The sequence below is a fragment of the Corvus hawaiiensis genome, chromosome 19 (assembly GCF_020740725.1).
Source record: "Corvus hawaiiensis isolate bCorHaw1 chromosome 19, bCorHaw1.pri.cur, whole genome shotgun sequence".
NCBI classification, from domain to species: Eukaryota; Metazoa; Chordata; class Aves; order Passeriformes; family Corvidae; genus Corvus; species Corvus hawaiiensis.
In genome coordinates this window covers 7,629,174-7,656,478 of record NC_063231.1, presented here as the reverse complement: position 1 = coordinate 7,656,478, position 27,305 = coordinate 7,629,174, and the positions used below count along the sequence as shown (strand labels likewise).

At 45.9% G+C, this 27,305-nt stretch overlaps 2 protein-coding genes across 11 annotated transcripts in view; one reads left to right on the top strand and one right to left on the bottom strand.

The window, feature by feature from the left end:
• The first annotated feature begins 2 nt into the window (after positions 1 to 2).
• The window catches only part of RECQL5 (RecQ like helicase 5), a 38,508-nt gene continuing 11,205 nt past the window's right edge, over positions 3 to 27,305 (top strand). The window contains exons 1-8 of one of the 6 annotated variants that reach the window (XM_048324082.1): positions 3 to 22; positions 637 to 767; positions 1,925 to 2,046; positions 3,775 to 4,293; positions 4,854 to 4,959; positions 5,475 to 5,586; positions 7,797 to 7,959; positions 8,312 to 8,394. In XM_048324082.1, coding sequence (XP_048180039.1) covers positions 647 to 767; positions 1,925 to 2,046; positions 3,775 to 4,293; positions 4,854 to 4,959; positions 5,475 to 5,586; positions 7,797 to 7,959; positions 8,312 to 8,394 — 1,226 coding nt within the window. In that variant the 5' untranslated portion in view covers positions 3 to 22; positions 637 to 646. The other 5 variants (XM_048324079.1, XM_048324080.1, XM_048324083.1 and 2 more) reach the window with 5 other exon arrangements.
• SMIM5 (small integral membrane protein 5) lies at positions 9,876 to 26,058 on the bottom strand. 5 transcript variants are annotated; one of them, XR_007207624.1, is made up of 5 exons: positions 25,905 to 26,058; positions 19,364 to 19,504; positions 17,135 to 17,288; positions 15,440 to 15,741; positions 9,876 to 10,576 (listed from the first exon to the last, which is right to left on the bottom strand). XR_007207624.1 is itself a non-coding variant. In XM_048324089.1 (5 exons), exons 4-5 carry the CDS (start codon positions 17,259 to 17,261, stop codon positions 15,620 to 15,622), a joined length of 249 nt encoding a protein of 82 aa, XP_048180046.1. In that variant the 5' UTR covers positions 17,262 to 17,288; positions 17,923 to 18,011; positions 19,364 to 19,504; positions 19,929 to 20,005; the 3' UTR covers positions 13,960 to 15,619. The 5 variants fall into 5 exon arrangements, 3 of the variants coding, with proteins under 3 accessions (XP_048180046.1, XP_048180044.1, XP_048180045.1); XR_007207625.1 differs by having other exon boundaries at positions 9,876 to 10,573; XM_048324089.1 differs by lacking the exons at positions 9,876 to 10,576; positions 25,905 to 26,058 and adding exons at positions 17,923 to 18,011; positions 19,929 to 20,005 and having other exon boundaries at positions 13,960 to 15,741.

The window sequence follows — 27,305 nt, the reverse complement described above, 5'->3', positions numbered from 1 at the left end:
TTCCGCCCTCAGCGGGCCCACGGTACATCGGTGGAATCCCGCCCTCACAGCTAGAGGAGAAACCCCTCAGGGGGCTTACGGCCGGAGGAGAAAACCCCCAGCGAGGCGGAGCAGAGCGTCTGGGGATGGAGGGGTGAAGGGGAGAGGGGATAAAAAGGAGCAGGCTGGCCCTTTAATTGAAGTTGGTGACGTCACTTTGTGGCGCCACGACAGCACCTGCCGGGTGTGGAGCGAGTGTGGGGGCCGGGACGGGGCGGAGGTGGGACGGGGGATGTGATGGGGGGTGGAAGGACACAGGCCCCCTGGGAAGGAATGGGCGGTGGGTGAGAAGGAGCCGCCTGCCCCCATCCCCCTCCCTCCTCCATGTCGGGTGCGAGAGGGTCTGGTGGGCAGCGAGCCCCCCCCCCCCCCCCGCTATGAGCCCCCATGGAGAGGGGGCTGACCCAGAGTAAACATCCTGTGGCCCTCTGCAGTGAGGGGGCCTGGATAAGCATCCCTGAGAGACACGGCAAAAGGGGGAGGGTGGCAGGGCAGTTGTGGGGGAGCTCGTGCAGGTGGCGGTGGGTCGGGGCAGGCCTCGGGCAGAGGAGGCTGGCAGCGCCCGGGTCCAGCTCAGGTTCCTGTCACCGTTCGCAGCATCCTTAGGATGAGCGGGAAGGCTCCCCCGGGCCTGGAGGGCAGGGTCCGGAAAACGCTGCAGAAAGTCTTCGGGTTCGAGTCTTTCAAGACTTCCCTGCAGGAAAGTGCGACCATGGCTGTGGCGAGAGGTGAGGCTCGGCATGGGAGACGTGTGGAGGAGCACGGCCGGGTGTCCATCTCTCCGTGTGGGGATGACACTGCAGGAGTTGGTATCGAGCCTGCTGTGAGCACACGTCACCTGGACTAAGCAGGATCGCCCGGCCCTCCTCTGCTCTGAGATGGTTTCGGTGGCCCAGGAGCACGTGCTGCACACGAGCTCTGCATCTTCTTTCATTTGTTTTGTAACACCATGGTTGCATCAGCCATGGAAATGGGAAATGGTGAAGTGCAGCATTGTTGGTGTCTTCTCTGGTTGTCTCTTCACACCTGCCCAGTGTGTTTGTGATCAGATGGCCTCAAACCTGTTAACATTCAGACATTTTCAGAGTAAAACTGTCCTTGTGTTAGAGACAGTACCAGTGGAGGACTTGATTTCTTGGCATAGCTGAGATCCTCAGAGTCATGGGGCCATTATCAGAAACATTTTTGTGCTGGTGTTGACACACACCCCAACACCCAGCTGGGGGTGGACAGGCAGCTCACACAAACAAGCTGCCAGCTCCCTCAGCAGCTCTCTCAGTGTGAATCAGAACAGTGCCCAGTTCAGTTTCCATCTATCACCACTCAACAGACCTGCCAGAAGCGGGGTTCTATGTGCAAGGTGTCTCTGCCTATTAACCTGGTGTCATTGGCACCTTCCTGGCTTGAATTGGATCCTGGTTAGTGTGGGAACAGTCACTCCCTGCAGGATATTACCCATGGGGTTGAGATTTCCACCTCCTGTTTCCTATGAGGGACCTTTCTGGGATAAGCTTTGAGAGGACGTGGTGAAGTTCTGTCATGGGGCTGGTAATGTGGTAAGTGGAGGTCTGTAAAATGAGGGAGAGCAGCTTTTCTGGAGGAGATTTAGCATGAATACCTTCACTTCATCTTGGTTTCTGTGTATTTTCTGGTACTTTTGTACTGCTGCCTCTAAATGTTTACAAAGCAATCTGAGGTTCTTTGAAGGAAACCACTGCTGGCATGCAAAGTATTGCTGTGCTTTTTGAACCTAAAATGAAGTTGTTTTGTTGCTATACCACCTGGTACATGCACACATGTGCTGTTTCTGCCCATCCCTCCAGCCTGAGCCCCAGGAACTCACCACCACTCAGAAGCCTTGAGCTTTCTTCTGTTGTTTTTGCAGGAGAGAAGGATGTCTTTGTGTGCATGCCCACAGGGGCAGGGAAATCCTTGTGCTACCAGCTTCCTGCAGTTCTGGCAGTGGGCATCACCATTGTCATTTCACCTCTGATTGCACTGATTCAGGTAACTGTCTCCTGTTAGCTGGGGAACAGCAGTCAGGGAAGGGGTTGGGAGACTCTGGAGGCACAGCTGCCTCTTGCCTTTCTGCCCACAAGTCTCTGCTGCTGATGTCTCTGGATTCTCCTGATACCTCAATGTACTTTCCTTACCCTGGGATGGGTGAGGACAGCAGAGTATCTCTTGTATGGTACTTTGCATTTCTCTAGAAGGATGTTTTTTCCTTCAATAATAACCCGGTGGTTTTTATAACTGGGCCTTCCTCCATTTTCTCCAGACATAAGCAGCAAAGCAGAGTTAACTCAAATGCACCAAAAGATGGCTCTTTCCCCAGGAAAAAACCTGCCCTTTTACCTATAAAGTAATAACTCCAGGAGCGATGAAGTTGCCTTTGAAGGCACAATTCATTCTGCATCAAAATGTCTTTTCGTTGCAGTCAGTCTGTGATGGGAAGAAGGTGGTTTGGCAGAGCTGCTCCATGAGCACTTTAATCTGTGAGACTTTTTTTCCTCTATTTTGCCTTTTCTACTGTTTCATCACCTGTTGGGAGAAACAGTTCCCTGTAAGAGCAGCTGTAGCATTGCTTAGACTTGTGTAGACCATTAGCACTGCCTGACATCTGGTGCTGCAGGCTGCTGGTTTAGGGTTTGTTGTTTGTGGAATGATTTTAACTCCTTTACAGTCTCACTGTAATACACATTAAGAACTATAGCAGGCTTGGTGATACTTCTCAGAAAGATACTATAAAGAGTGAATTTTTTCCAAGTGTGAGGATTACTGATTAAACTCCAGCATGGCCAATATTACAAGTGGAAGTTAAGATATACCATTGATAAGAACAGGTTAAGATGGGCTCGATGAGTCTTAGGGAAAAGAGCTGGAGTGAACCTCCAGGGTCTTCTCATCAAGCCCTGAGAAGGGGTGGCTGTGCCTGAAGTGATCATGATGTATTTCAGTGTAGCCAAACTTCAGGAGTTCAGCCTGTGCAGTTCGTTACAGGGAAGGCTGGGGGGTGACTGTGTGAACAGAAAACAGAAGCAGATATTAAATCAATGACTGAAACCAGATATTGAGTAAAATAATGAGATACCTGTTTTTCAGGACTATTCATATCCTGAAATGTTGGGTGCTAGTCAAGTGCAAGTGAGCAGGGGACAGGGAAGTGAATTTGTTTGCTCAGTGTTCATCTGGACGCGATGCCGCGCTTTCTTCTTGGTTTTCATGACATGATTCTCATCCATGCTTCTGGTTCTGCTGCAGTGGTGATTTGCATGATCCTTATACTTTATCCTGTCTCAATTGTGTTAGAACATCCTTCAGTTATTTTGGAGTGAAATGCTCCCTGTTCTTGCAGGGTGGGAGTGTTCATTTTCCATCTGTGACAACTCCATGGTGTAAATACTGAGACGTGTTGGTGCCTTGTTCAGCTCACGGTGCCTGTGATGAGTTGTTTTGCACAGATCCCTGCTGATGTTCCCTAGCAGCAAAAAGACTGTCTTAAAGTGAATGGATGCACAAAAATGCAGTTGAATGTAAGAGCTGGATGGAACTCACAGGTGAAGAAAAAGGCATCTGGAATTGATGTAAATAACAGGACTGTAGGTGTGTGTTGTCCCGGGATTTGATCCTGGAGGTGGAACTGGGGCCTCACCTAGCTCTCCCTACTGATCTCTTGGTGCTGGTGACTTTCTTTATTCCCATTTGATTTTCATTTCAATTTTGTATTCGCTCTAGGATCAAGTAGATCACCTGCTGGCTCTGAAGATCAAAGCCTGCTCTCTGAACTCCAAGCTGTCTGCCCAGGAGAAGAAAACCATCCTGGCTGACTTGGCAAGTGAGAAGCCCCAAGTGAAGCTCCTGTACCTCACCCCAGAGATGGCAGCTGCCTCTTCCTTCCAGCCAACACTGACCTCCCTGGTGTCCAGGAACCTCCTGTCCTACCTGGTCATTGATGAAGCTCACTGTGTGTCCCAGTGGGGACACGACTTCCGCCCCGACTACTTGCGCCTGGGCGCTCTGCGCGCCCGCATCCCCCACACCCCCTGCGTTGCCCTGACTGCCACTGCCACCAGGGAGGTCCAGGAGGACGTGGTGGCAGCACTCAAGCTCAAGCAGCCACTTTCCACCTTTAAGACTCCTTGTTTCAGATCTAACTTGTTCTATGATGTGCAGTTCAAAGAGCTCCTGACTGATCCGTACGCCAACTTGAAGGATTTCTGTCTGAAGGCGCTTGAAGTGAAGGGCACCACCGGGGTACGTTTTACCTTTAGGGAAGAAAACTAAACTGGACAAAATCTACCTTAATGGTCCTTGACCTTCTAGGGGTTGGTGGGGCCCTGCCAGATCTGTGACAGGAAGGGAGGAGGTCCCAGCAAGGAAAGTGCTCATGTGTGTTTTCTAAATCCTCTAAAAGTGCACATGTATGTTTTTCAGTTCCTCTAAAACAGATAGAATGTGAAGACTGGGTTCCTTTCAGAGGTGTCCTCAGAAGGGGGTTAGTCTAAAAGAGAATTGATTAGGAATATGGGACAAGCATTTCCACCTTGGTTTGTCACATCCCGGGTGATCATTCTGTGTTTGTCTTCTGCTCTCATAGTGTGGCGAGGGTGAGCAGAAACATTTGAAGGGTTGAATTTCCTGCTCTAACACCAATTCCCAAAACAGCTCTCAGCAGCTCAGCTATAACCTCTGCACCTGAGTGTTTCTGAGATGCTTCTTGCCTTGTGTCTGCTGGGAGAGGATGAGGGGGCTGTATTTGCAGCTTTGTTGTTTGACTTCAGGCAGTGTCCTGGCCTTTGTCTCCTGGCTCCCAGGTGTACTCTGGCTGTGGCATCGTGTACTGCAGGATGAGGGATGTGTGTGACCAGCTGGCCATTGAGCTGAGCTACCGAGGGCTGAAAGCCAAGGCCTACCATGCAGGTACTGGAGTCTGCATCTCTCACTAGCTGGGAGAACTGAACTGTGCCACCTGGGTTGGGGCTACATAGAAAAGAGCTTTCTAGGCATGCTCTGCACTCTGTGTGAAGCTCACACATCAGGTCTGTGAGGTAAGTGCAGGGCCTTCACCACAATGACATTCCCTTGTCTCCAGAACTGTTGGTTTTGTTGGATCTCGCATGGCCTGAATATAACAACTGCTTTTATCCTGGGTGGGGAGCTAGATTTTTGTCTTTCGAATAAAAACAGCTGCTGCTGACTTCTGCTTCATCCCAGGCCAGTTTAAACACTGAGAGGAGTGTGTACATCAGTCAGTTTAGTGAGGGAGTTGGCCTGCACTGGGGGAATGGAGGAGAAAGAAAATCCTCGTTTCTTTCCTTGCTTTTTTTTTGGTTTTGTTTTGTTTGTGGGATTTTTGGGGGAGGGGGGAGGTTGGTTGTTTCTGTTTTATTTTTTTTTTTGTGGTGGTGTTTACTTTCTTCTCTTTTCCTTCCCAGGACTCAAGGCAGCTGACAGGACTTCAGTCCAGAATGAATGGATGGAGGAGAAGATCCCTGTCATTGTTGCAACCATCAGCTTTGGAATGGGAGTAGACAAAGCAAATGTCAGGTGTGTGAGGCTGAGTGTTGTGCACCATCAGAGACTGAAACCTGAGCAGGGGGAAGGAAAAGTCTCGGTCTCTCTGTTACCTAATATATCTGACTCAACTGCCTGATGAACACTTGCTTAAACCAACAAAACCAGTGCTGGAAGTTTCTTATCTTAGGAGTAACAAAACCAAACCTGTGAGGGCTTTGTAAAAATATTAAACACAAGGCAGCAGAGCTTCTCTTTGCCAGTCATCCTCAAAATCAAGAAAATTGGAGGGATGCTTTTCTGCCACACCCTCCAGGGTTTCAGAAAGAGCCATGTCAGTGCAGTCACAGCTGCCTCTTTCACTTCTCTTAGTGCAATAGCTGCTGTTAAAAAGCAGTGGAAAGAAAATCTGCACCTAAAATAATTCATCCACCCTCTACTAAAATAGTCAGAGCCAGCTTTTTTTGGAGATCTCTTGCAATGCTATGGGGAAAAAATAGCCCTTCACAAATGGCAGTAGCCATATAAAAATACATACATATAAAAAAAATAAAAATTTATATTTAAAAATATAAAAATTTCTGTCCAAGGACAGAAACTTTGCACATGGTTTCCACTGCTGTTCCTCTGAGATTGCTGTCCCCATAAGGGCTCTGTGTTAGAATTCCTGCCCTGCAATATGGCTGTGCTGAGTTATTATTGTAATCACTTACTAGAGGGATAATTCAGGTGCAGCTCCGACAACACCCACAACAGACCTGATCTCTAAAATCCACATGCAGAAGTTGCTCTGAACACTGTGAGAGAAGGGCAGGATATCACTGAGCCAATCCCATCAGTTCAACAACTGGGCCATCCCTCTGCCTGTGTCACTGTGCTGCCAGGAAACAGGACCCCATAACAGTGACAATTTTACTCCTTGATGCATCTTTCCAAAGAGAGAAATGAGGAGTCTCCTAGGACACAAATTAATGACCTGCTGAAGCCACTCTGCCCTGTCCAGTGGTCATTAAAAAAGTCAAAGAGTAACTGAAATGCATAGGGCTGACTGAAGGTGAAATGTAGCTGATACACGCTTGTAACCTGGTTAGTTTACAAGGAATGGAGTTAAAATTACTCTTTACAGGGTTTTTAAAAAATAACTTAAAGGACATTCTACTCAAGCCTACTTAACAAGGCACTGCTGCTTAGCCTTTGCTCTGTGTTGGCAGATTTCTGAGTATTCATGCATGTTATCACATAAGATCAGGTCTGACAACTTCTAGAGGTGACTCTTCTGGACAAAAGGGAAAACAGAGGTGGTGTCTCTTTTTTTTCCTGATGGAATCTGCTCCTTTCTCTTCACTGTAAATTCAGTTCTGCTTAAAATTATTTATCAATTTCTTCAGCAAACTTCCTGATGGTGTTTAAATGTGTAGGGCTCTGATGCTTCCTGCTTGGCCTGTTCCTGGGCTGTTTGTGTTTGAAGAAACACGTCTGCTTGCTTTTGTCATTTAATCTTTAGCTACACCCGTATGCATCATACGTGCCCTTGGGTCATGCTGGGTTTGAGGCAGGCTTGAAAACATTGGCAGCATTACTGTGCTGTCAAATCCTCTCAAAACAGGTATAAGCTGAAATTGCTGAATAGTCAGGTACAAGCAGGTTTAAAGTAGTCTTGCAGTGCTGTGTTGAAAACCTTCCTGCAGAGATTACATAAAATTTAGTAATGATTCTGTAGTCGTATTTGCTGTTTAGAAAGGTTGCCTTCATCTGAGAAGCACAGTGAGGTGGAGTTTCCCATGGAGATTTTGGCTAAGTGTCTTTTTAAAATCATGTATCTAAAAATGTATTTTATAACGGTGCAGTTGTGTCCCACAAAATAAATACAAATTTTTTATTAATGCTGTGTTTTATGGTAAAATCTCCCAAACTCCTTCATTTAGTGTCCTTACTCTCAGTCTTCAGAGCTGCACAGTTTTATGCATGTTTGGGATATTCATGTGCTCATTCCTTTCCATCCAGTTGTAGTGACATCCTGCTCATGTGCTGTCCAGGTGCATTTGTTTTCTTACAGCTCTGCTGCTTTCCATGTCTTGTGTGTTAAGAGGACTTCAGTGTGCAAAATCTCTTGCTGTGCTCCATCCTCTTTTATGTTTTGCTGCCGTGTTTTTTGCTGTTGTTGATGCCCACAGACACCACATGGGTGTGTGCAGTGCTCTGAGAAACCTGCAGCCTCATGTTCCCTGGTTTACCACATGCAGATTTGTTGCTCACTGGAATATTGCCAAGTCAATGGCTGGATATTACCAGGAGTCTGGCAGAGCTGGGAGAGATGGAAAACCATCCTGCTGCCGCCTCTATTACTCAAGGAATGACCGGGATCAAGTCAGCTTCCTGATCAAGAAGGAGCTCTCTAACATCCAGGTGAGAGCTGCAGAACACTGCCCACCTGCCTGGATACACTGCCTTGGCTGTGGTCTGATTTGCCTGCAGTAACCTCTGAATATGAAAAGATGAAATGAAATTCTCTTGAGTCTAGAGCTGTCTGGAGCCCGGTTGCAAGGGATAGCAGAAGGAAGGGAAGCAGGGAAGGAAAAGGCTGCCAGAGCCAGCTCTATTAGAGAGGAATGGGTGAGCAGAAGTTGGAGCAGAGACAGGGAGGTGTCTGTACCTGTTTGCCATATTGCTCACAGGGGTTGGATTTGGTCATTGCTAGTTACTCTATCTGTGTATATTTAAATTGAAGACTATAGTTCCTTGTCTCATCTACTTTCAGGAAAAAAAAGGCACCTTAAAAGAGTCTGACAAAGCTATGATGACAGCTTTTGATGCCATTGTGAACTTCTGTGAGGAGCTGGGGTGAGTGCACTTCTTTCAAACACTGCTGTTAATGTTGGGGAAAACATGCCCTGTTCTTCCAAGAAACTGTTATGGCTGGGATCCTGCATGTGTCCCTGAGAAATCTCTCATGACTCCCACCTCTGAGTTAACTGAGATGTTGGTCTTGGAGTCTGACCAAGTCAGGGGGATGTTTAACTTCTCTGGTGATGTATTTTACAATATTCTGTCTTTGATGATGGGCTGACTTAGTTGCATTTGCTTTTGTTTTGACTCTCTCCTTCAGTACATCACCCCTCTCTTAAGAGGACAAACAGAAAGCCATGGGATGGAAGGATTTAGATTTACAGAAACATTAAATCTCAGTGTCTCCACTCTACAAAGTGTCTGTGATTCTCATTGACCTTAGAAGGACCTGATGGTGTTTAGAATGTTTCAGAAGCAGGCTCAAATTATGGATGTGCCCAATCTAAATGCAGACTAGCAACCACAACATGCCTTGTTCAGGTTTAGTTCATGCCCTGTACACTGTAATTGTACTAATTGCTGTTCTATGCTGGATAAGACATCAAAGCTATGATTTTGCCAGGAAGAGAGAAGTGTGTGTTCACTAACTGAAAATGGTCTTTGTTTGGCTTGCTTACAAGTTCTTCATTTTGTTTCATTTTTCACACGTGGCTCTAGGACAGCTTTTTCAGCCTGAATGTACAACGTGCTGCTTTTCTGGTGCCGTGGTGAGCGTGTTCTCTCCTCGATGGCACGTTTGGCAAACAGATCCTGGGTTTATGGGGTAGTCTTGCTAGTACTGAACTGTGGCACAACACTGAGCCCTGGGGCACTTGAAGGGGCACTTCTTTACCCAAAGTCAAGGTGATGCTGTGAAGTAGCTGCTGGGAGGCTTCTTGCTCTAAGAATTTGATCCACTTGTCTAAGCAGCTCTGCTCTTTCTGGGGTGTGTTCCCAGCTCACAGATGGCTGTTGTGGCTGGGGTTTGTACAATCATAGAATGGTTTGGGTTGGAAGGGACCTTAAAGACAACCTAGTTCAACCCCCTGCCATGGACAGGGACACTTTCCCCCAGGCCAGATTGCTCCAAGCCCCATCCAACCTGGCCTTCCAAGGATAGGACATCCATAACTTCTCTGGGCAACCTGTGCCAGTATCTCACCGCCCTCAAAGTAATAATCTGAGTAAGGGACTATCACTGACCTAATCAGCAATCACACCTCCCAGACTTTTTCTTCCCTTCCTCAGCTTGATACGTTCTTCCTCCTGTGTATCATGGGATGTGCATCCCGGAGTCACATCTTGCAGCACCACTGCCTGACTTCCCTGCTCATAACTCTACAGGAGACTGAGGTGCTATGGAAAGAAAAGCCACGTTGCATTTCTTTTTTACATATTGAATTAATACAGGTCTGCTCACTATCCAAACAGTGAAAGCAAACCTGAAATTCTGACCTTGCAAGGTTATAAATAAGAACAAATAAAGACAGACTGTGTACTGGCAAGCAAGTTTTTACATAGTGTATTTAGGCCTGAGTATGACAGGAGAACAATGGTATAAGCTGCTTTTAAAGAGTGGGTTCAGACCAAGCTTTCAGTGGTCAGAGTTTCCTATTGTTCTTTTGCAAGGTGAAAAAAAACCCGCCAACCCATGTAGGTGCAGCAGCAGAAGACATCTTTATCAGTTTTAGGTGGTGGCTGACCATTTGCCACCTCTGGTTGGTGGTTTTGCTTGAAAGATAAAAATCAGAGATGAGTTTGCTTTGGTGTTTGATGAATGTCACAGTTCCTGAATCAGCCTCATGTATTGAGTTTGCTGTGACCTGCAGAGCAGCTTGCTGGCATTGGGATGTTGCTCTTGATTCATGGAAGTTGCATGGGGAGAAATAACCACCCAGGCAGTGAGATGAGAGTTTTCTGTGAACAACACAATGGGGTTGTACCCAGGCTGGTTCTTGCTCAGCTGTACCAAGTTTTGTGTCCCCACTTTGCTGTCTATGAGCCACCCCATCTGTGCCTTGGAGATGTGCAGCACCCAAAGACAGCAGCAAATAAAATGAGAGCAATAAAAACAAGACAGAAGATGCCAATCACCACCAGCCCTCCAAGAGCCCAGTCACTTCTTGTAATCAGCCTCTTTAGGTCTTCCAGAACTGAGGATGCCTCTTGCTCTGGTGACATGCTGGCTTCCACCCTGCTGGGGGCAGACAACAACAGGGTCAGGTGTTGGTGTATCCTCTCCATGCCCCAAAACCAGTGCAGGTACGCATGGTGCCTGTGCCTGCAGGTATCCCCCTCCAAAAGGAGAGTCACCCTTCACAGAAATGGGAGCATAACCCAGAGGAAATACAGCTGAGGCCAGTTTAACAATCAGATCTATAGAGATGTAAAGAGGAAAACATTGGCAGCATTACTGTGCTGTCAAATCCTTCTGTCTCTACAGGATTTTGGCAGTTGAGATTTATTTTAATCGTAGCTTATCAATATTTTACATAATACAATGTCTCTCCAGCATGTTCAATATGAACTCTTTGTCAGCTGTACAGCCTATACGTGAAAGACAAGTATTCAGTGGGAGAAATTCCTTGGTACCATTGGAAAGATCTCTAAAAGGGAGAGTTGGGGACTTAAACTCTGAGAACACAACAGAGATTAAATGAACACTTATTTAAAAAACCAACAAGCAGAAAACCCCACCAGCAGTAAGCAAAGATCATGTACAACTTGTTTCTTCCATAGGGCTTAGAATAGTCCAATTATGTTAAAAAGGGTATCCTGCTAATGGAGTTTGCTTTAGTAATGGTTTCTGTTACTCTGCAATAGAAGCATAAATTTTGCTCCCACAAGGAGGTCCAGTAATAATTTAAACTGGGATCTCACTTGCTCTTTCACTGATACTTTGAATAATGACTTGGCTGCCAGCTTTCTAAAGAACATGCAGCATCTCTTTGTGAGCATCTTGTGGTTTTACTAAAGCTTCCTTGCTTCTCAAGGGAAAGGATGGAATATTTCTCACACTTTCTTGCAAATATGACTATGCAGATGTAATACAGGAAGAGATACTGATTATTTTTGAAAATTTGTTTGACTTGCTGCCTCTTATGTATGTATTCTGAGTACTCTAAGGAAAAGGATTAGTCCTTTAAAGTGTTTCATCCTCAGCAGGTTGGATTTGACTCAAAGCACAAGCTCACACTTGCTGAAGTTTTTGTTTCTTTCTCAGCAGCCAGATATATTGAGGTCATGGTTTGTTTTCTGGGTAGATGGCAGATCACTGTGCTCAGTCTTTAACCAACAGGCACACGGGACATCAAAGCTGTTCTGGATTCCTTTGCCTTCAAAAAGGAGGCAGCCTAGATACGAGTTCCACAGACCCAAAGGCAGAAATCCTGTGGGACTGCACACCCCAGGAAGTTCCTGTCTCTTTTGCTGACTGCAGTTCACCTCCCAGAATAGGACAGCTGTATGATATTTTATAAATACCTGTAGCTGTTGTGATTTGTAGTAGATGTTTCCTCTGTTGCCTCCTCTTCACCCCCTCCAAGAGCTTTTGGCCTGTGGTAAGGGACCCCTTGCTGTACCTGGAGACTTGTAGAGGTAGCCTGGAAGTTGCCTCTTTGGGCTGCAGTAAATGATTAACAGCTGATTTTCCTGCAAAGGTGTGGCTAATCTAATCAAATTAAAGGCCTTGAACCCAACTAAAAAGTCCTAATTCAGCTGTTCCTCAGACATTTCTTCCTCTCCATGGCTTTATCCACTCCTACAGCTGTTGCAGTGCTTGTAAAGGTATACTGTGGCCTCTGTCTGGGGCAGGCTGCAGGATGTGGTGGAGGGAAGAGGGCTACGTCTCCTGGTTCCTGACTGATCTGTGTTGCAAGCTCCAGTAGGAGAGTGCCATACTTACAGTGAGACTGTGAACAGGACTGCCCTGCAGTCCAAAATTCATCATGACAGTTCAGGTGAATAAACCCATTCCAGAGCATTGCACTGCTGTGAGCTGCAATAAAACTCTCTATCACTTTCCTGACTGGAGAAGACCAGAGGGATGGTGCTGGAGAGAGGAGGGAGGGGAGAAGGAGGAGTGTGGTGTGTGAGACTGCATGTGTGTGTAAAAGGAAACTTACTTTTCACAAGCCAAGCAAATCACTTTGAAACCAGAGGGATAATGTTACAGAACAGAAGCTATTCCATTAAGTCATCAGTAGAACTTCAACCACTTCTGCTGGAGGGGCTGGCCTTGCTGGCTCTTTGAGGTTCCTCAGGGAAAGAAACTGTTTCAACACTTGCATCATCAAAACTGAAGTAACAGTATTCCCGTGCAGTTCCTCCTAGGCTTTCCCCAATATGTATGGCAGTTGCTGTGTTAGTTGCAGCCTTGCTTTATTCTGTGCTTTTCTGAATCTCCCTCTGCAGGTTGAAACAAGAGGATCCTCCTCACTAGTGCTCCCTATAGGTGTCTATATTTGAGTGCTGATTGAAGCCAAAACACAAAAGCTTGTGTGAGTGCTGAGCAGGGACCCAGGGACCAGCAGGTTTACAGTCAGCAGAAGGTGAAGAGCTGCAGGAAGCTGGACACTTGCTGGCCTCTGTCAGGGTACCCTGAATGCATGCAAGGAAGCAGCAGATCAGGCAAACTGGCATGTCTGAATCCCAGCTGGAGGAATAGTCCAGCTAAGTGCAATGGTACAAAATAGTCCAAAGCAGAACATTAGGCCTGTGAGGTCCAGACAAGTGTGTAGAAATTGGCCCCCTCTACATGGTGGCTGCTCCTCTGCTCCAGAAAGCCACCTGAATCCTTTAGAGGATTGCCTATTTTTCTCTCCTTCCCTTTCTTTAACAGTGCTGTGTTTATTCTGTTTCTAATTCAGGAACTCACAGTGGCCGAGATAAGACAGGAGCCACTTCTCTTGTCCCTCTGCCTGGTATCTGTCAGTGGTTTAACTTGTACCACCACTGGGAAGCATGCATTTGTGGCTTTTCCTGTTGAGATAAGGCCTGGCAGCTTGCTCCCAGTGATAGCAACCTGTCAGCCCTTGGTGTGTGTCCAGCCTGCAAAGCTTTCCCCTGTCTTAGCACAGGCTGGCTCCGTGCTGCTGGAACAGCTCTCAATGGGATGCTGTTAATGGCTGGAGCTGGCACTGTCTAGCACAAGCCTGGAAAGTGAGCTCTGTTCTTCCCCAGGTCTCGTGACTTAATCTGGATACAAAAACATGTGTTGAGTCTGTCTCCTGCAAAAGAGGTTCTGAGGCTTCTGAAGTCACTTTGATTGCCACTTGTTTGTGAATGAAATGAGCAAAGACTTATCTGACAGGAGGTTGGTGTGATGCACCAATGTTTAAATTGATGCTGTGCTTGAGATTGTTCCCCCCTAACATGCTGGTTGGCAATGAAAGCTTTGGGACAGCCTAATAAAAACCAGCACTTTGTTAGTCTCAGTGTAACTGTGCATGCATGTAGCTCGTGCTAGTGCAGTCTGCTCTTGGCAGTTGTCAAGTTGGGTCTCAAACATTTATTTTGTAAGGAACATCCTCATTTTCTACTGGAAAGTTTTTCTTTTTATTAATTTAAAAGCAACACTGGTAGTTTCAGGAATTTTATTTTTCTTACAATTCTTAGACTATTCACTGTGTCTCTGGCTGCAGATATATTCCAATGTGCAGCAGTACAAAAATGCCAAATACCTAGATCCAGTTTGTCGGCAAAAAATAAAGTGCATTAAATATATAAGAAGCTGATGTAATGTGCCTTTTACTAATATGGGTGCAGGCAACAGAGAAAATACATTTCTTTGCAGAGTTTTCTTTATTTTCTGTACCTTCTGAAGTGTAAAGAGTATTTTAAAGCCCACTGTTAAAGACTTGATGATTCTGCTCTCCCTAGCTAGATGTTGGCTTTGGTACACACACTTAGTTGGGGTACAGAGGCAGAAGATGACTTCTCTGTATGCATGTAATTTTTTACACCTTCTCACAAAGGGGGTTGGTCTCCCATTTGGGGCTGAAACACCCCAAGTGTAGAGTGGTTCAGAGATTAGTGCAGAATCGTGGCTTTCTTGTGCTGTCCCAGTTGTGGAAGTCGCAGCCTGTGCCACAGCCTTGTACATCCATAAATCCCTTTCGGAAGTTCACCAGAGTGTAAACCAAACATACACAGTGGCTGCAGCATGGAAAAGGGATTTATTTGCACTTGTTAACTCCAGCCTAACAGCCCATTCTTGGCTCTGCTCTGTCACTGTGCCCGCTGTCAGCTGCTGCCTGCACACGTACCCTGAAGTGATGGTTCCCATCATGTGGCACTCCTCTGAAATGCCTCTGTGCATGCTCATAAACACACCCCTGGCATCATGTTCATGTCCACTAAAATAAACTGCACACAGTGCAGGGAGTCAGGCACTCAAGTAAGGATAGGGATTTGTTAATCTCCTGGAGCTCCCATGCTCTGCAAGAACCGTGCATCTGCAATAAGCAGAAGAATAGAACCACAGGGGGTGGAGAGGGAGCATGGGGAGCAGAGAATGGTCAAAATGAGCCATAGGATTGGTGAGCCTTTTGCCTTCATCCTTCTGTTAACAAAGGGTATTCCACATGATCAGTTTCTTTCTTTGGCAATTTCCCATCATTGTATCACCAATGAAATGACCCCGGGGCAGTTGTTACCAGCTGTACTCAGAGCCTCAGCTGGCACACCTGGATCAGAAGGTCCACCATTTGTTGTTTTCAGCAGATAACTCAGCTAAACGTGTGTCCTGCAGCAGGTTTGGCCTTGATCCACAATGACCTGAGCAATTGGACGTCCCAGTGGTGTCAGTGGGTTTTGCTAATGCCCAGCACCATCCTTCTGGATTAGCCACTGGTGAGGAGAGCAGGCAGTGCCTCGTGTGTGGCTGTGTGTGTGTCCTCTGCTTTGCTCCATGGCTCTGTGTCCCAGAGGAGATCCTCAGCTGGCCCAGCTGCAGTGCTGTCTTTGGGAAAGCTGTCTCTTTTCTCAGCAATCTGTGTCCATGCCCTCCCACCCCACACCTGCCCAGAAGAGGGAGACAGCGATGGCAAAGGAGCTTTACCTTTCTGGTCACAGTAGTGGCTGTCACAGAGAGAAGGAATTCCACGCTGTGATTTCTGGTCCTCTGAGTCATGTTAATTAATATTGTTATTGCCATTTTCAGTGGGCTAGCGTGGAAAGTCATTCCCATAGCACTGAATCATGATGTCCATGCATGTCCTTGACAGCAGGCTGGGTCACTTCATGAACGGGCGGCTGGGCGGACTCGGCTCTTCTTGTGTCTGGGGTCAGGGCGTCCATCACAGCCACAGCAGCTGTAGCAGCAGCAACTGCAGGCAATGACCGTGAGCACCAGCACAGTAACTGGGAAGAGAAACAAAGGACATTGCTTCACAGCATAGGAGCAATCCCTGCAGAAAAACCCTATGTCTCCAAGTTGTTTGGTGGGCAGGAAAATGAGCAAAACCTGGTTTCTTGAGAATTTTTTTTGGCCTATATCCCCACCTTCCTCCTCCTAAGTTCCTGCTCCTTTGTATTGGTTTTCCATTTAATCTGGACAATCATTGCCAGGCATTTCAAGACCTTAAAAGCTACATACCAAACTGTTCAAGGGTTTCTTTACCCACTTAATGGGCTCTTGTTTGGGAGCTGACATGCAGTACCTAAGCACAGCTATGTGCCTGAAATGGATGAAAATCCAGCTCTCCCCAAAGCAACTTGAGGGATTTTGATTACTCAAACTGGCAGCTGTATTTCTGAAGAGTGAGTGCAGCAGACTCTTTAAGCATAGAGACTCGTGACTGGGTTGGCTTTACTCTTCTGTATTTAGCTTGAAAAAATAAGGTACTTCAAATGCAGGGGTTTGTTTCACAGAGCAGTGGGCTAACTTACTGTTCTCTACCCTAGCCAGGATGGTTGGTGTTGGCAGGGATGTGTTAGTTTATCTGGAGTTGAAAAGGATGACATGTTTAATCCTGCAAAACATGTAAGAGTGTGAGCATGGCTCTCTGTGTGCATGTGTTCCTTTAAAGCCTGGACCTGGGCTGCCAGGTAACCAGACCTGTGGGGAACCAGCTGTAGGGATGAACCAATTAAAGCAGCAGGTGTGACCTTGTGAATTCCAGCCCGGGGAGGAGTGTCCAGCTGGATACACACCCTTCCTTTTGGCCAGGAGCAAACACTGTCTTTGAGGAGCAGTGCCTGTCTTCCTTCCTGCTTATTTTGCCATTGTATAAACAAACTTCATCCCCCTTGATCCAGCAGTTCTCTGTTATTCCTTCCATGCCATCCCCACACAGAGCAGCAGGAGGGATCTTGCCATTCATTACCAGAGGAGAATAAATAGGCTCATCTGAAGCATATTGGCTTCCACTGAACCAATACAGGAATGACATTCAGAGTCTCTCTTAAGTTTCTTCTGTGGCAGGGAGATGCTCTAATACCATTTGTCATAAATGATCTCCTATGCATCAAAACATTACAGCAGCTCTGGGTTGGTTAAAATACTGCTGATTTAACTAATGTTTAAAATGGGAGCTTTGGGGAAAGCTGTACTGTTGCCTGTCATGCCCTGCATCCATGTAGAGGTACATGTTGAGTGTTAAAAAATTACCTAGGAATTAACCTGGCCCTCAGAGCACAGCCTAGAAAACAACAGCCAACACCACCAACCCACCTACAAAGACTGTGGAGCAAGGTGCCCCCGTAGCAGAGGAGAGAAATTCTGACACCCCTTGGCCTCCACCCACAAACTCACCAATAAACAGAAGAACCACAGAAAAGCTGGCAATCTCCACTGGATCAGCCTTGGGCAGTTTCTGGAGCTTAAGGAGAAACTTCTCACCAATGGCTTGAATTTCCTTCAGAAAGCTTTCAGAAGACATTCTGTCACAACCTCTCCAGGCTTTATGCTGCAGGAGAACCAAATAGAGAATAAACCTTTTCACTGACTAATGCTAGGGAGCTGCCAGCCTTCTTATACAGCTGGTGATCACAAGGAAAACAAGTTTATCTGGTCTCAGTCCTCGTTCCCAGTAGCTAAGGTGGAGGACTATTAATTGTCTACGTGTTCTGGCACTGTTTTAATTTTAAAATCCAGCTTCGAGGGTGTTTTTGTCAACTGCACTGTTAAGCAAAGTCCAAACGGTGTTTCTCCTACAAGGACACTTTCTTCAGCAGGCACAGAGTTGGGCTGGACAGTGCCTGCCCTTGGCTTTCACCCAATCAAAGTACTTTTTTTTCCAGTTGTGCTAACTTGTCCTTCCAGAAACAAATGCAGTTCTAACCCAACCTGAATTCCAAATGCTGAACTCCACTGTACATAGTTTTCAGTTGTTTCTTACTGAGTAACACAAGGTAGACTCCCTTGAAGGGTTCTTGCACTTTGAGCTACAGAACCCCCCTTCAAGAGCAAAGGCATTTACTTCAACACATCAGTACAATACCATTAATAATGTTTTATTAACCAGTTTTACTGTATTGATGCCTTTTCCTGGTCTTAAAATCAAGAGTCAAATACGGTTAGAAGGGGAAAAGGGATTTTACCTTGGTATTTATTTTAAGGGTCCTTAGGTGCACACATCCAGGTCGAATGCACCTCAATGCACGCTGCAATGCCCACTCTCCCAAAAGATCTGGTATCACATTATAGGTGTTACTAATTAGCATATCTATCAAAGATTCCCCAATGAGTGAGCTCCCCCTCGCTGGGGAGCCTTCCCCTGGATGGTTCTATCTCAGTTTACAGAATGTGTTCTGGAGAGGACCTTGGTGTCTGGGGCACACTAACCCCTACCTATGAAGCTTCTAAAATGTTTAGTCTCCTAGCTGAACAAACAAGTCCAAGAATGGAGGCAAAAAGCACTAAGAATACAGAAGTTGTAAAAAGGTATAATGGGTATAAAAGAAAAGACAAAAATCATCATGGCATCAGTATGTGATTCTAAAAGTTAAAGTCTGCATTCATTAGGGACAGCTGGATGCTTTTCAAGTCCTTACAGATGAATGCAAATTTATAAAGAAAGCTAAATGTAGAGTATTTTTCTTTTAAGCCACAGAGCAATATATGAATTGAACAGTGGATTCCAGCCATCACTGCTGATGATGAGCAAAGCAAAAGCCCCTGGATCTGCCAGGGAGATATCTCCCTTGTGGAGTTAATCCCTCCTGCCCTGCTCAGTAATCTTAGGCTGCCTTTATTCTCAGAATGATCATCTATTGTTACTGAAAATATTATTAGTCTTGCTAAAGTTAAGTGCCTCAGTTTTGTCACCAATATTTGCTGTTCTTTTACCCCATGAGCAAGATTTTGGGAGGTATTGCAACAAACTGGCTGGCATGAGACCTATGGATGTTCAAATTTGGCTTCAGTCAGGAACTGGAATTCGATATTTTTGAGAAATAGCCATAGTTGCACCTAAAACAAGTGTTTGGACAGGTCAACACTTGAATGGGTTATAACTCTTAGTTCACTATTGTATCAAAACGTACTGGTTTGTGTGTGTTGTAACAGTCAGCACTGGATTTTGGGACTTGAACATTGCAATTTAATATCCTGATCTTGGTGATAACACAAAGCCAAGTGACCAGGACAGCACTTCCAGAACAAACCAGCTTGTTCCTTATTGCACATCTGGCTTGGTTACTCAAACAAATGCATGCTTGGAGTTCAGTTTTTCTAAACACACTGAGGACAGAGAAACCTTGGCTGTTTCTTTGCATGCTGGGCTTAAATACTACAGTGCCAAGTTAAATTAGTTTTGTATGTTTATGCAATTCAAAAAGGGTTTTCTTTGTTCTTTTAAATCCAAGCTAAGGAATAAAAATCGGAACCAGCTGGTTTCTTAGAAATGGGGGTGGATGGAAAATCTACATCTACAGAAAGATCACTGTGCAACTCAGGAAGGAGGCAGAGCTGTGGTCTTTTGACCTGAAAAGGTCACTTTTGAAACTAGGGTTAAATACTTCTTTCCAGATGATTGCATACCCTGAGTGAGCTGCTCGAGAAACGGCTGCTTTATCCTTAGTGCTGCGGGATTCTGTGTCAGCAGGTTTTCAATTTTGTTTCCATTCCAAGAGACAGTGCAGAAGGCAGAGGTGAAGTGATTTGTGTTTTCTGTTCTTGGCTCTAGAAGAAAAAATTTTAAAAAATAAAATTTCTGGCTCTAACATTGTGAAAATGTTTGTTCCCTTTGGAGGTGTTTCTGCCTGTCCAGAAGCTCTCCTCGTAAGGAATTTGCTGTAAACTTCCATGCCATGCTCTGGGCTGCACCAGAAGCAACAGGTATAAGAGCCAGGCTTGTGAAGTTTTGGTTATACAGTGTAAAATTACTGATCAAGATTGTAGAACTCCGTGTGGATTAGCAAAGTGCTTAGTCTAAAATGATAAAGCCTGTCTCTGTATTGGACATTCCTCTCTGCCCATGGTACCTGATCTGGAGCTAAGTGAAAGAGTTTTTATTCTAAAACTTGCAAGGAATGTTGCTTGTTTACCTTGGTCTGAACTACATCAGGGACAAAGTTTGATGGTGGTGGTGCAGTCTCCAACCTACCCGTGAGGAAGCAAATGTTTTTCTGCTTGACTGCAGTTTCTGCTGCTTCCAAGAGCTCTCTGCTTTGGGATTTCTGCTTCTGCAGCGAGGCAAAAGGGTGAAGAATAAAATAATTCTTAAAGAAAAAAAGTAAATTTCCCCCAAGAAAGCCAGTTACATTCATGGACTTCTGTATGTTCCCTTCTACTTGTGATGTAAAATCTTTGTTCAGGACTAGTTTTGATGTGACCTTTTCCCAACTGATTTCAGGAACCAAGATTTTACACTTGAGATTAGCACAAGGGTAAGGATAGTGCTGTGTGATTTAAACCAGTTGTCTTATGCATCTGCCTCATGTACAACACAAAGGTGATGACATTAATTACATAACAGAGTGGAGCTGTGAGAATTAATTCCTTTTGGTTTATTATGTTGTGTTCAAATAAGCTTCCAGTCACCAACAGTAGTAAAGGCCAGGTGGTGCAGGATATTCAGCTGAAACAGTAACTGTGATGATTATTATTAACACAGGCAAGTCTTAAGAGTTTTGAAACTTAAGGTTGTGGGCCTTAACTGACAATTTACTTTCTAGGGCTGGAGTGCTGTTTTAGAGCCACTCAAGTTAGTACTTCAGAGATTCTCAATGGTTTGGAGCAAACGTAATTGTCTGTCAGCATTTTCCTCAATTGGGAATTTCTCCTTGCTCATCATTGTCCTTCCTCAAAACTTCACCCACTGAGGATGGGAGCCCTCCAGAGCAGAGGAGACTTGGCTGTAGGGCAGCAAAGCTGATGGAACTCATCCGTTATGGAGAAAATCCTGAATGACCACAGTGCAATGTGGTCTTCGTAACACATTGTCACACTGATGTCAGGAAATTCTGCTCCACAGCTGTAGTTAGAGCTCACGTGGAGTGAAAATCAGATGAAGAGAGGCAAGATAAGAATCTCACATAGAAAAGAAAGTAACACAATATCTTGTGACAGGCAATTTGTGACATCCTGCTGGGATGGGGTGGCAGCCTGAAATTCATGGTTTTGATTTAAGAAATAACTCATCTAATCAGTGATGCCAGTGGAACTAGATCATCAAACCTTTCTGCCCTCCTTTATGTTGCAAGGCCCAGCAGGGAAGGTAATAAAACAAGTAATTTAATTTGGGTTTATCTGGTTTTGGTGAAAAAAGGCCCATTCTGCCATGTGCCATGAGTTGTTAGCCTTGGTTGAAAGGACAGAGCACAGAAATGATGCAGGGGAATGGCAAACTGCTGCTGGTGTGCTGCTCAGCTGCAAGGATTACATGACCCTGTAAAACCAAAGTGCATGTCCTGTGTTTAGGACTTACGTAGATTTAGATTCCCAGAAAGCACTAATGCAGATTCATCTTGCTGTGCCCACTGAAGAAAGCTGTGAAAATTGCCGTAATAGCACTGAAATTATCTTCCTGAGTTGTTTTGATGGACTCGTGCCATACTGAAGCACTCAAAGAAGTTGGCTGCTCAGCCCTTTGGAGAATAAAGCCATTAAAAAGCCTCAATCTAGACATTCAAGAGAAAAGCCTCCATCAAGGTTCCTTTTTGCTGTGAACTGGCTGCATGTGGAGGCTTCTTTTTCCAAGAAAAAGAGCTGTGTACAGTGGGGTCTGATATCCCTCTGTCTGCCTTAAGCTGGTGAGGCTGCTGTGAGTCTTTTGGAATTGCTCTACGTTGCTCAGGGTTTTTTGGTCTGTCCTGATCTGTGTGTGGACACAGCTGCATCCAAAGGTGAACTGTAGGGAGTGGGTGAGCTGAAATTTACTGCTGAGAATGAGACACTTGTTTACTCATAACCGTAGGGGTATTTGAACAGCCTTTTTTAGTGCAAAAGGATGAATTTAAGTTTGTGGTTTAGCCCCAGGACTGGAAGTTAGTAAATACAGGCAGTCCCTCTGGCCTGCTGGTGATGCTCCCTGGTTGTGTGACTTCGGATAAGTCATCACATCCCACTGTTGGGTGACTTCATCTCTGCAAGACAGCGGAACACGGACCCACATCAGAGCTTTGTTTGTTAATTGTTGTGTGTCCAAGTTTCCAGCATGCTTGGCAATCTTTAGATAGAAAGGCAACAAGTCGCTGGTTTTGCTGCAGTTACAAACTGAACTGGCCATTGCTTTGCTCAGTGCTTCTTGCACTTTGTTCACTGAGCCCCTTTAGGATGGATGTAGATGGGAGTGTGGTTTCCGCTCTTGTTTGCTCCTGACCCAACCATGCTCCTCATGTTGTTCTTGTCATGATCCCGATCCATTGGTTTTACTGTGCTTGCATGGGTTTGTTGCTCTAGTAACGTAAAAGTGGGGATAAAGCTTTGGAGGGGGGAGTTTTGGGGAGAACAAGAAGCTGCCAATGCCTCTAGTCCTAATGCAGCAAGTCTCAGTGATGATGAGTTGGCTCTCCTCCACTGCCCACTGCCCATAGCAAGAGTGCTCCAGAGACCTTATAAAGTAGAACCTTCCTGATGTTCCCATCAGGTAGAATGCCAGGGCAACTTTCTCATTGCAACCTTGGCTTTTTCCTAAGACTGTGGCTCTGCAAAGCAATTGTTGTGCTGTTCTTACTCAGGCAAGTCCAGAAAGTGGGTTGAAATCAGACCTGTACAGGGATGGGAAGCCTGTATGGATTGTGGGGGCTTATCTGGTAGGAAATCTTAGAAGGCAAGCCCAGCCTCATGAAAGGAGGGTGCTGAGCAGCCAAAGGGGAGGGGACGCTTTTTATTCTGGTCTAAAACTCTAAAATAAGCTCTGACTGTACTTGGCCACTTTCTAAAGAACATGAAGGCTTGGCCACTTTCAAAATGTACCAGCTTTGTTCTTGAGCCCTGAAATGTCCTTCTGATTTTATATGGATAAGGTTTGCAGTGCTTCCTGTTCTCAAACAATGCTGAGTTGCTAGGTGTGCCTACAGTTTGGATGCATTTTGGCATAACGTGTCATAATTCCTGCATGATTGTTTATTGTTCCAAGCTTTTAGTGTACTGCTGAGATGAAAAGGGCCATAGAAATGCAGTTGTAGTATCAGTGCATGGTTTTTTCCCTCATCATTGTTAATGCAGTGTTTGCTGCCATGACTGTAGTTGACCAGCCATGTGAATCTTAACTATAGTTCAGACAAGCTCATTTTTCCTAAAACAGGAGTGCACAGAGCCAGACAGACCTATAATTCATTCCCAAGCAGATGAAAATAGTTTCCAGTATCAAGAGAATTCAGCCCTTTAACAGCACACACCCACACTGGGGTAAATTGTAGCTCAATGCCATGGGAGAAAAGCTTGGACTTTGTCAGTTGGTTTGGAACAGAAGGCCACACATTCCTAAGATTATAAAGCTGCCTGCCTGGGTCACCCTTTGGCTGGAATACCCTGTCATCTCCACCACACACTGTTTGGAGATGGGTTTTGAGGCAGCACTGTCAATGTGCCTTCTCTTCCCTACAACCTAATATTAGATTAATATAAAAAGGCACTGAATTCCCAGTTTCAGTAGCAGAGGTACCCACTGGGGCACTGAGCTGGGAGTCTTTACACCTCTACTGATCACCCTGGTTGTCTCCAGTCCATCCCACAAACACGTCCACAAAACCCCACAAGATAATTCCTCACTACTAGGAATTTTTCAAGTGGGGAAACCAAAACACTGAGCCATCCAATGAAAGGAAAAGGTCAATTTTAAAAATAAACCTATAGCTTTTCTACAAGAGACCTTTTTTTAGGGTTGGTGATGCTTGAATCTAGCCTGAAAGTCTATTCTAATATTAGCAAAATATCCATTTCCCAGGAAGCTGACTGAGAGGCAGCTGTGTGCCTGTGAAAGCCTTGTAGTGACTTCACAAACATAGTGGGATCTATCAGTAGTTGGTGTTTGAGGTCCAGTATCTGGAGGCCCTGAGAGTGCTGGAAACTCCTCCACCTTTTAACAGCCACCTCTGTGCCCTGATCTCACATCTACAGGTCTCATAAATTACATGCATTTTTGAGTTTCTTGAAATATCTTGGACTAATCCTAGTAAAGGTGCCACTGGAGTGTAGGAACTCAAAACCAAAAGCTGCAGCAGCTGCTGCCTCAGGAGGAATTGTTTGGAACCTCATCAGCTGTGGCTGCGTGGGGTAGTGGGGAGAGCCTGCATGGAGGTGTGGGGTGGCTGCTGCTCCCCCCACCCAGCTCTCTCCCAGCCCCTCCCAGTCCCTGCTGTCCAGTGGGTGACTCTGGCCCACTGCAGGCTCTGTGATCAGGGGTTGTCTTACAGAGAGGAGCCGCTCTATCAAACTTGGATTATTTTGTACCTCCACTCCCACAACCACTGTTGGTTGCAGTCAGGCTGAGGCCCGTGCACTGTGACAGCTGTAACACAAGCCATGTCCTGCTGCTTTTATCCAGACATGTGTTTCACATTGCTGTGCCTCTCCCCCACACATGAACAGCACGGCTGTGGCTGGACAAGCCCCCAGCCAAACCCATTAAGATTTTCTTTTGGCCAGGAAAACTTGGCATGTTTCTCTACCTCCTTCCCTCCCCTGCTCTTCTCCCCTCACTCCTCCCTCCTTACTTTTTTTTTGTTATTTCCCTAAACTTTGTTTTTTCACATGCTTTATTTAAGAAACTATCTTAACTGCAACAGCCAACCTACAGAGACTCTCCATTAGCAGGGTGGAAGCATCCCTCCATCCCCTTGAGCCTTAGGGTCAGGCTGGAGGCATGTGGGTCTAAACTACATCTCCTCACTCAGGCAGTTCCAATTCCATGTTTGTACAACACGTAGGTCAGAAAGACCTGCCCTCCATTCCTCGTTAATGGAAATGGAGAGAAGTGGAAATACCTGATCCTTAACATTCCTCCCTACAGGCATGTGTAGGATTGGGAAGACCTCTTTCTCTGAGAATTGGCTCTCTGGTCCTGTTTGTAAATGGCTTTGCCCATGCGCCTCCTGGAAGAGGCTGAGGGGTCCCAGCTCAGTGCTGGGAGCTGCAACAGCTTCCAAACAGAGAAATCAGCTTCACATGGCAGAAAATGGGGATTTATATGGCCAGTCTCCATTACCAGCACCTCTTCCCATACATCTCCCAAACAGAGATGGGAGCACGGGCTGTGGGACACTGTAAAACCAAAGCTTGGACTCAATGACCTGAAATGTCTTTTTCAACCTAAATGATTCTATGTTGTATAATTTCATGTATTTAGGGGATCCTTTCCTTCCCTTCTCACTGCATTCAAACTTGATGGTGTGGTTACTGTAAACCATAAGCTGTGTTTGTGCATGAACGTGCCTCTCAGAGCAGTGGGTTCTCACGCTGCTTGGAACACTAAACCAGCATCTGTGCCTGATACACTGGCTGAATTCTTTTTAAAATGTTCTCATTAGAAACTGTGTAAAATCATTGCGTTTCTTTCTATTGGACACAGATGCTTAACTTGCACAGTGTGCTAGTTCCCCGACCAGGGTTTATTTTCTAAGTTCTCTGCTTCAGGATTTGGGGGGATAAAACTTGGCTGCAGCTGGGAGGAGCTCCGGGGAAAAGCAGTGGCTGGCACCCGTCGGGTTTCACACGCGCCTGCCTGCGCTGCCAGTTCCTCTCTAGAGGCACGCACAACCTCGGACCCAGCTGCCTTGTCCGCACCGACTATTTCTGTATCAGGTCACCAGCTTATCAGGACATACATTCTGTAAGAGCACAGAAACCCGAGCAGCCGGCCTTTGTCGCCGGCAGAGGAGTTGCTGAGTCCCGCTCGGGCTCGGCGCACCGCAGGCTGCTCCTTTTGTTACAGGGCGGCTGCAGCGCAGCTCTCCGCAATCCCATTAAAAGCTTTTCTCCTGCCACCTTCGCTCCTCGGTGTCCCTGGCAAGCAAATTCCGCCTCCCAAGCTCTGCTCCATGGCTGACCGAGCAGTGGAGCTCCCCAGGCTCCAGCCCCTCGCTAAGCAGCGGAGGGTGCCGCGCTTGACCGAACAGCAGCGACCGCTCAGCCTTACCCCGACCGCGAGCTCTTCTTCTCCTCTTGTTTTTCTTTCCGTCTTCTTAAACTTTCACGTCATCTCTCCCCTCATCCTGGCTTGCGGCTCGCTGCTCGCTCGGCTCCTCTCTGCTCCGCTGCTGACAGCCAGCTGTTGTCTCTGCCTTTTTTTTTTTTTTTTTTTTTTTTTTTTTTTTTTTTTTTTTTTTTTTGTTGCTGGTTGTCCTGGAGATGCGAAGTTTCGTGTTACATGTGTGCCAAAGAGGGAGGGAGAGGAGCCGCCGCAAGCTGAGCCAGAGCCGGTGCCAGCTCCCCGGGGCGCCCAAGGGCCGGCACTTGTTGCTGGCTTCCTCTGTGCATCTCCTCCGAGAGACGAGTTTCTTCTTTACCTTTTAATGACGGCTTTTTCTGGAGTGAGACTTGAATCGATTCCCTCCCTGCGATAGTTTGGGGCAATGTTAAAGCAAGGAACTTTCCTTTATGCTGTACAATTTCCTTCCGACTCCCGGGGGAAGGAGCTTTTCTCTTGTGTTCATTGAAGGGGCAGAGCAAGAAACTCCCAAGGACAGTGCAGCACTGTAAGAGAGACCTGCCACGGACAGGGCAGCAGGGACAATGCTGGGATGGTGAATTTGATGCTGGGGTGGTGAATTTGCTCTATGCCCTTGGCCAAGTCATTTACTCTCTTGATGCTGAGCTTTTCGATTCTTGTGTTCTGGGGACAGCTGACTGTCACCATCTTGTCTCAGAGGGTGAAGCTCAGGTGATGCTGAAAGGAACAGTCCTTCAGAGAGGTGCAAAATTAGAAGTTCTCATCAACCTCATGACTTGCTCTTCTGTTTGATAAAGCTCATTAAGTGGCTTTTGCTCGATGACTGCGTAACTGATTTGCCCGCATATGATTTTTATCTTTTTTAACCCTTTCACTTCACATTATTCCAAGGCTTGCTGAGTTGTTTATTTCAGGGAGCATTTCTGATGAGACTATATATCCTTTGATTTCTACAAGGGAATGCTTTTTTCTGGTGTTTTTTGCGAGAGGCAGACCTTCTTTTGGGATATGTGACTTTGCTTCTTCTCTGGCTGTCCATCTGCTTCTCCTAATTGCAGGAATGGGGCTCCTGGTTTACATGGTGAATAAAAACAAGGACTACCAGAACGACACAGGTGCAGGCATCTGTGTGGTCAGTTTAGCACTTTCCTGAAATGTATTGCCATGGACAAAAATGTGTTAATAACCCTGGTTGTTATTTGCTCTTCATCCCATTCCATAATGTCAAATCAGGGGAGATACCTGAAATGGCATAATGATTTTGTTTAGACATTTTAAAGACCAATGGTCACCTCATACATACTCTTTTTGCAGGATGAGGGGAGACAAATAATACAGTTGCATATTTAAAAGATGAAATAATTTTAG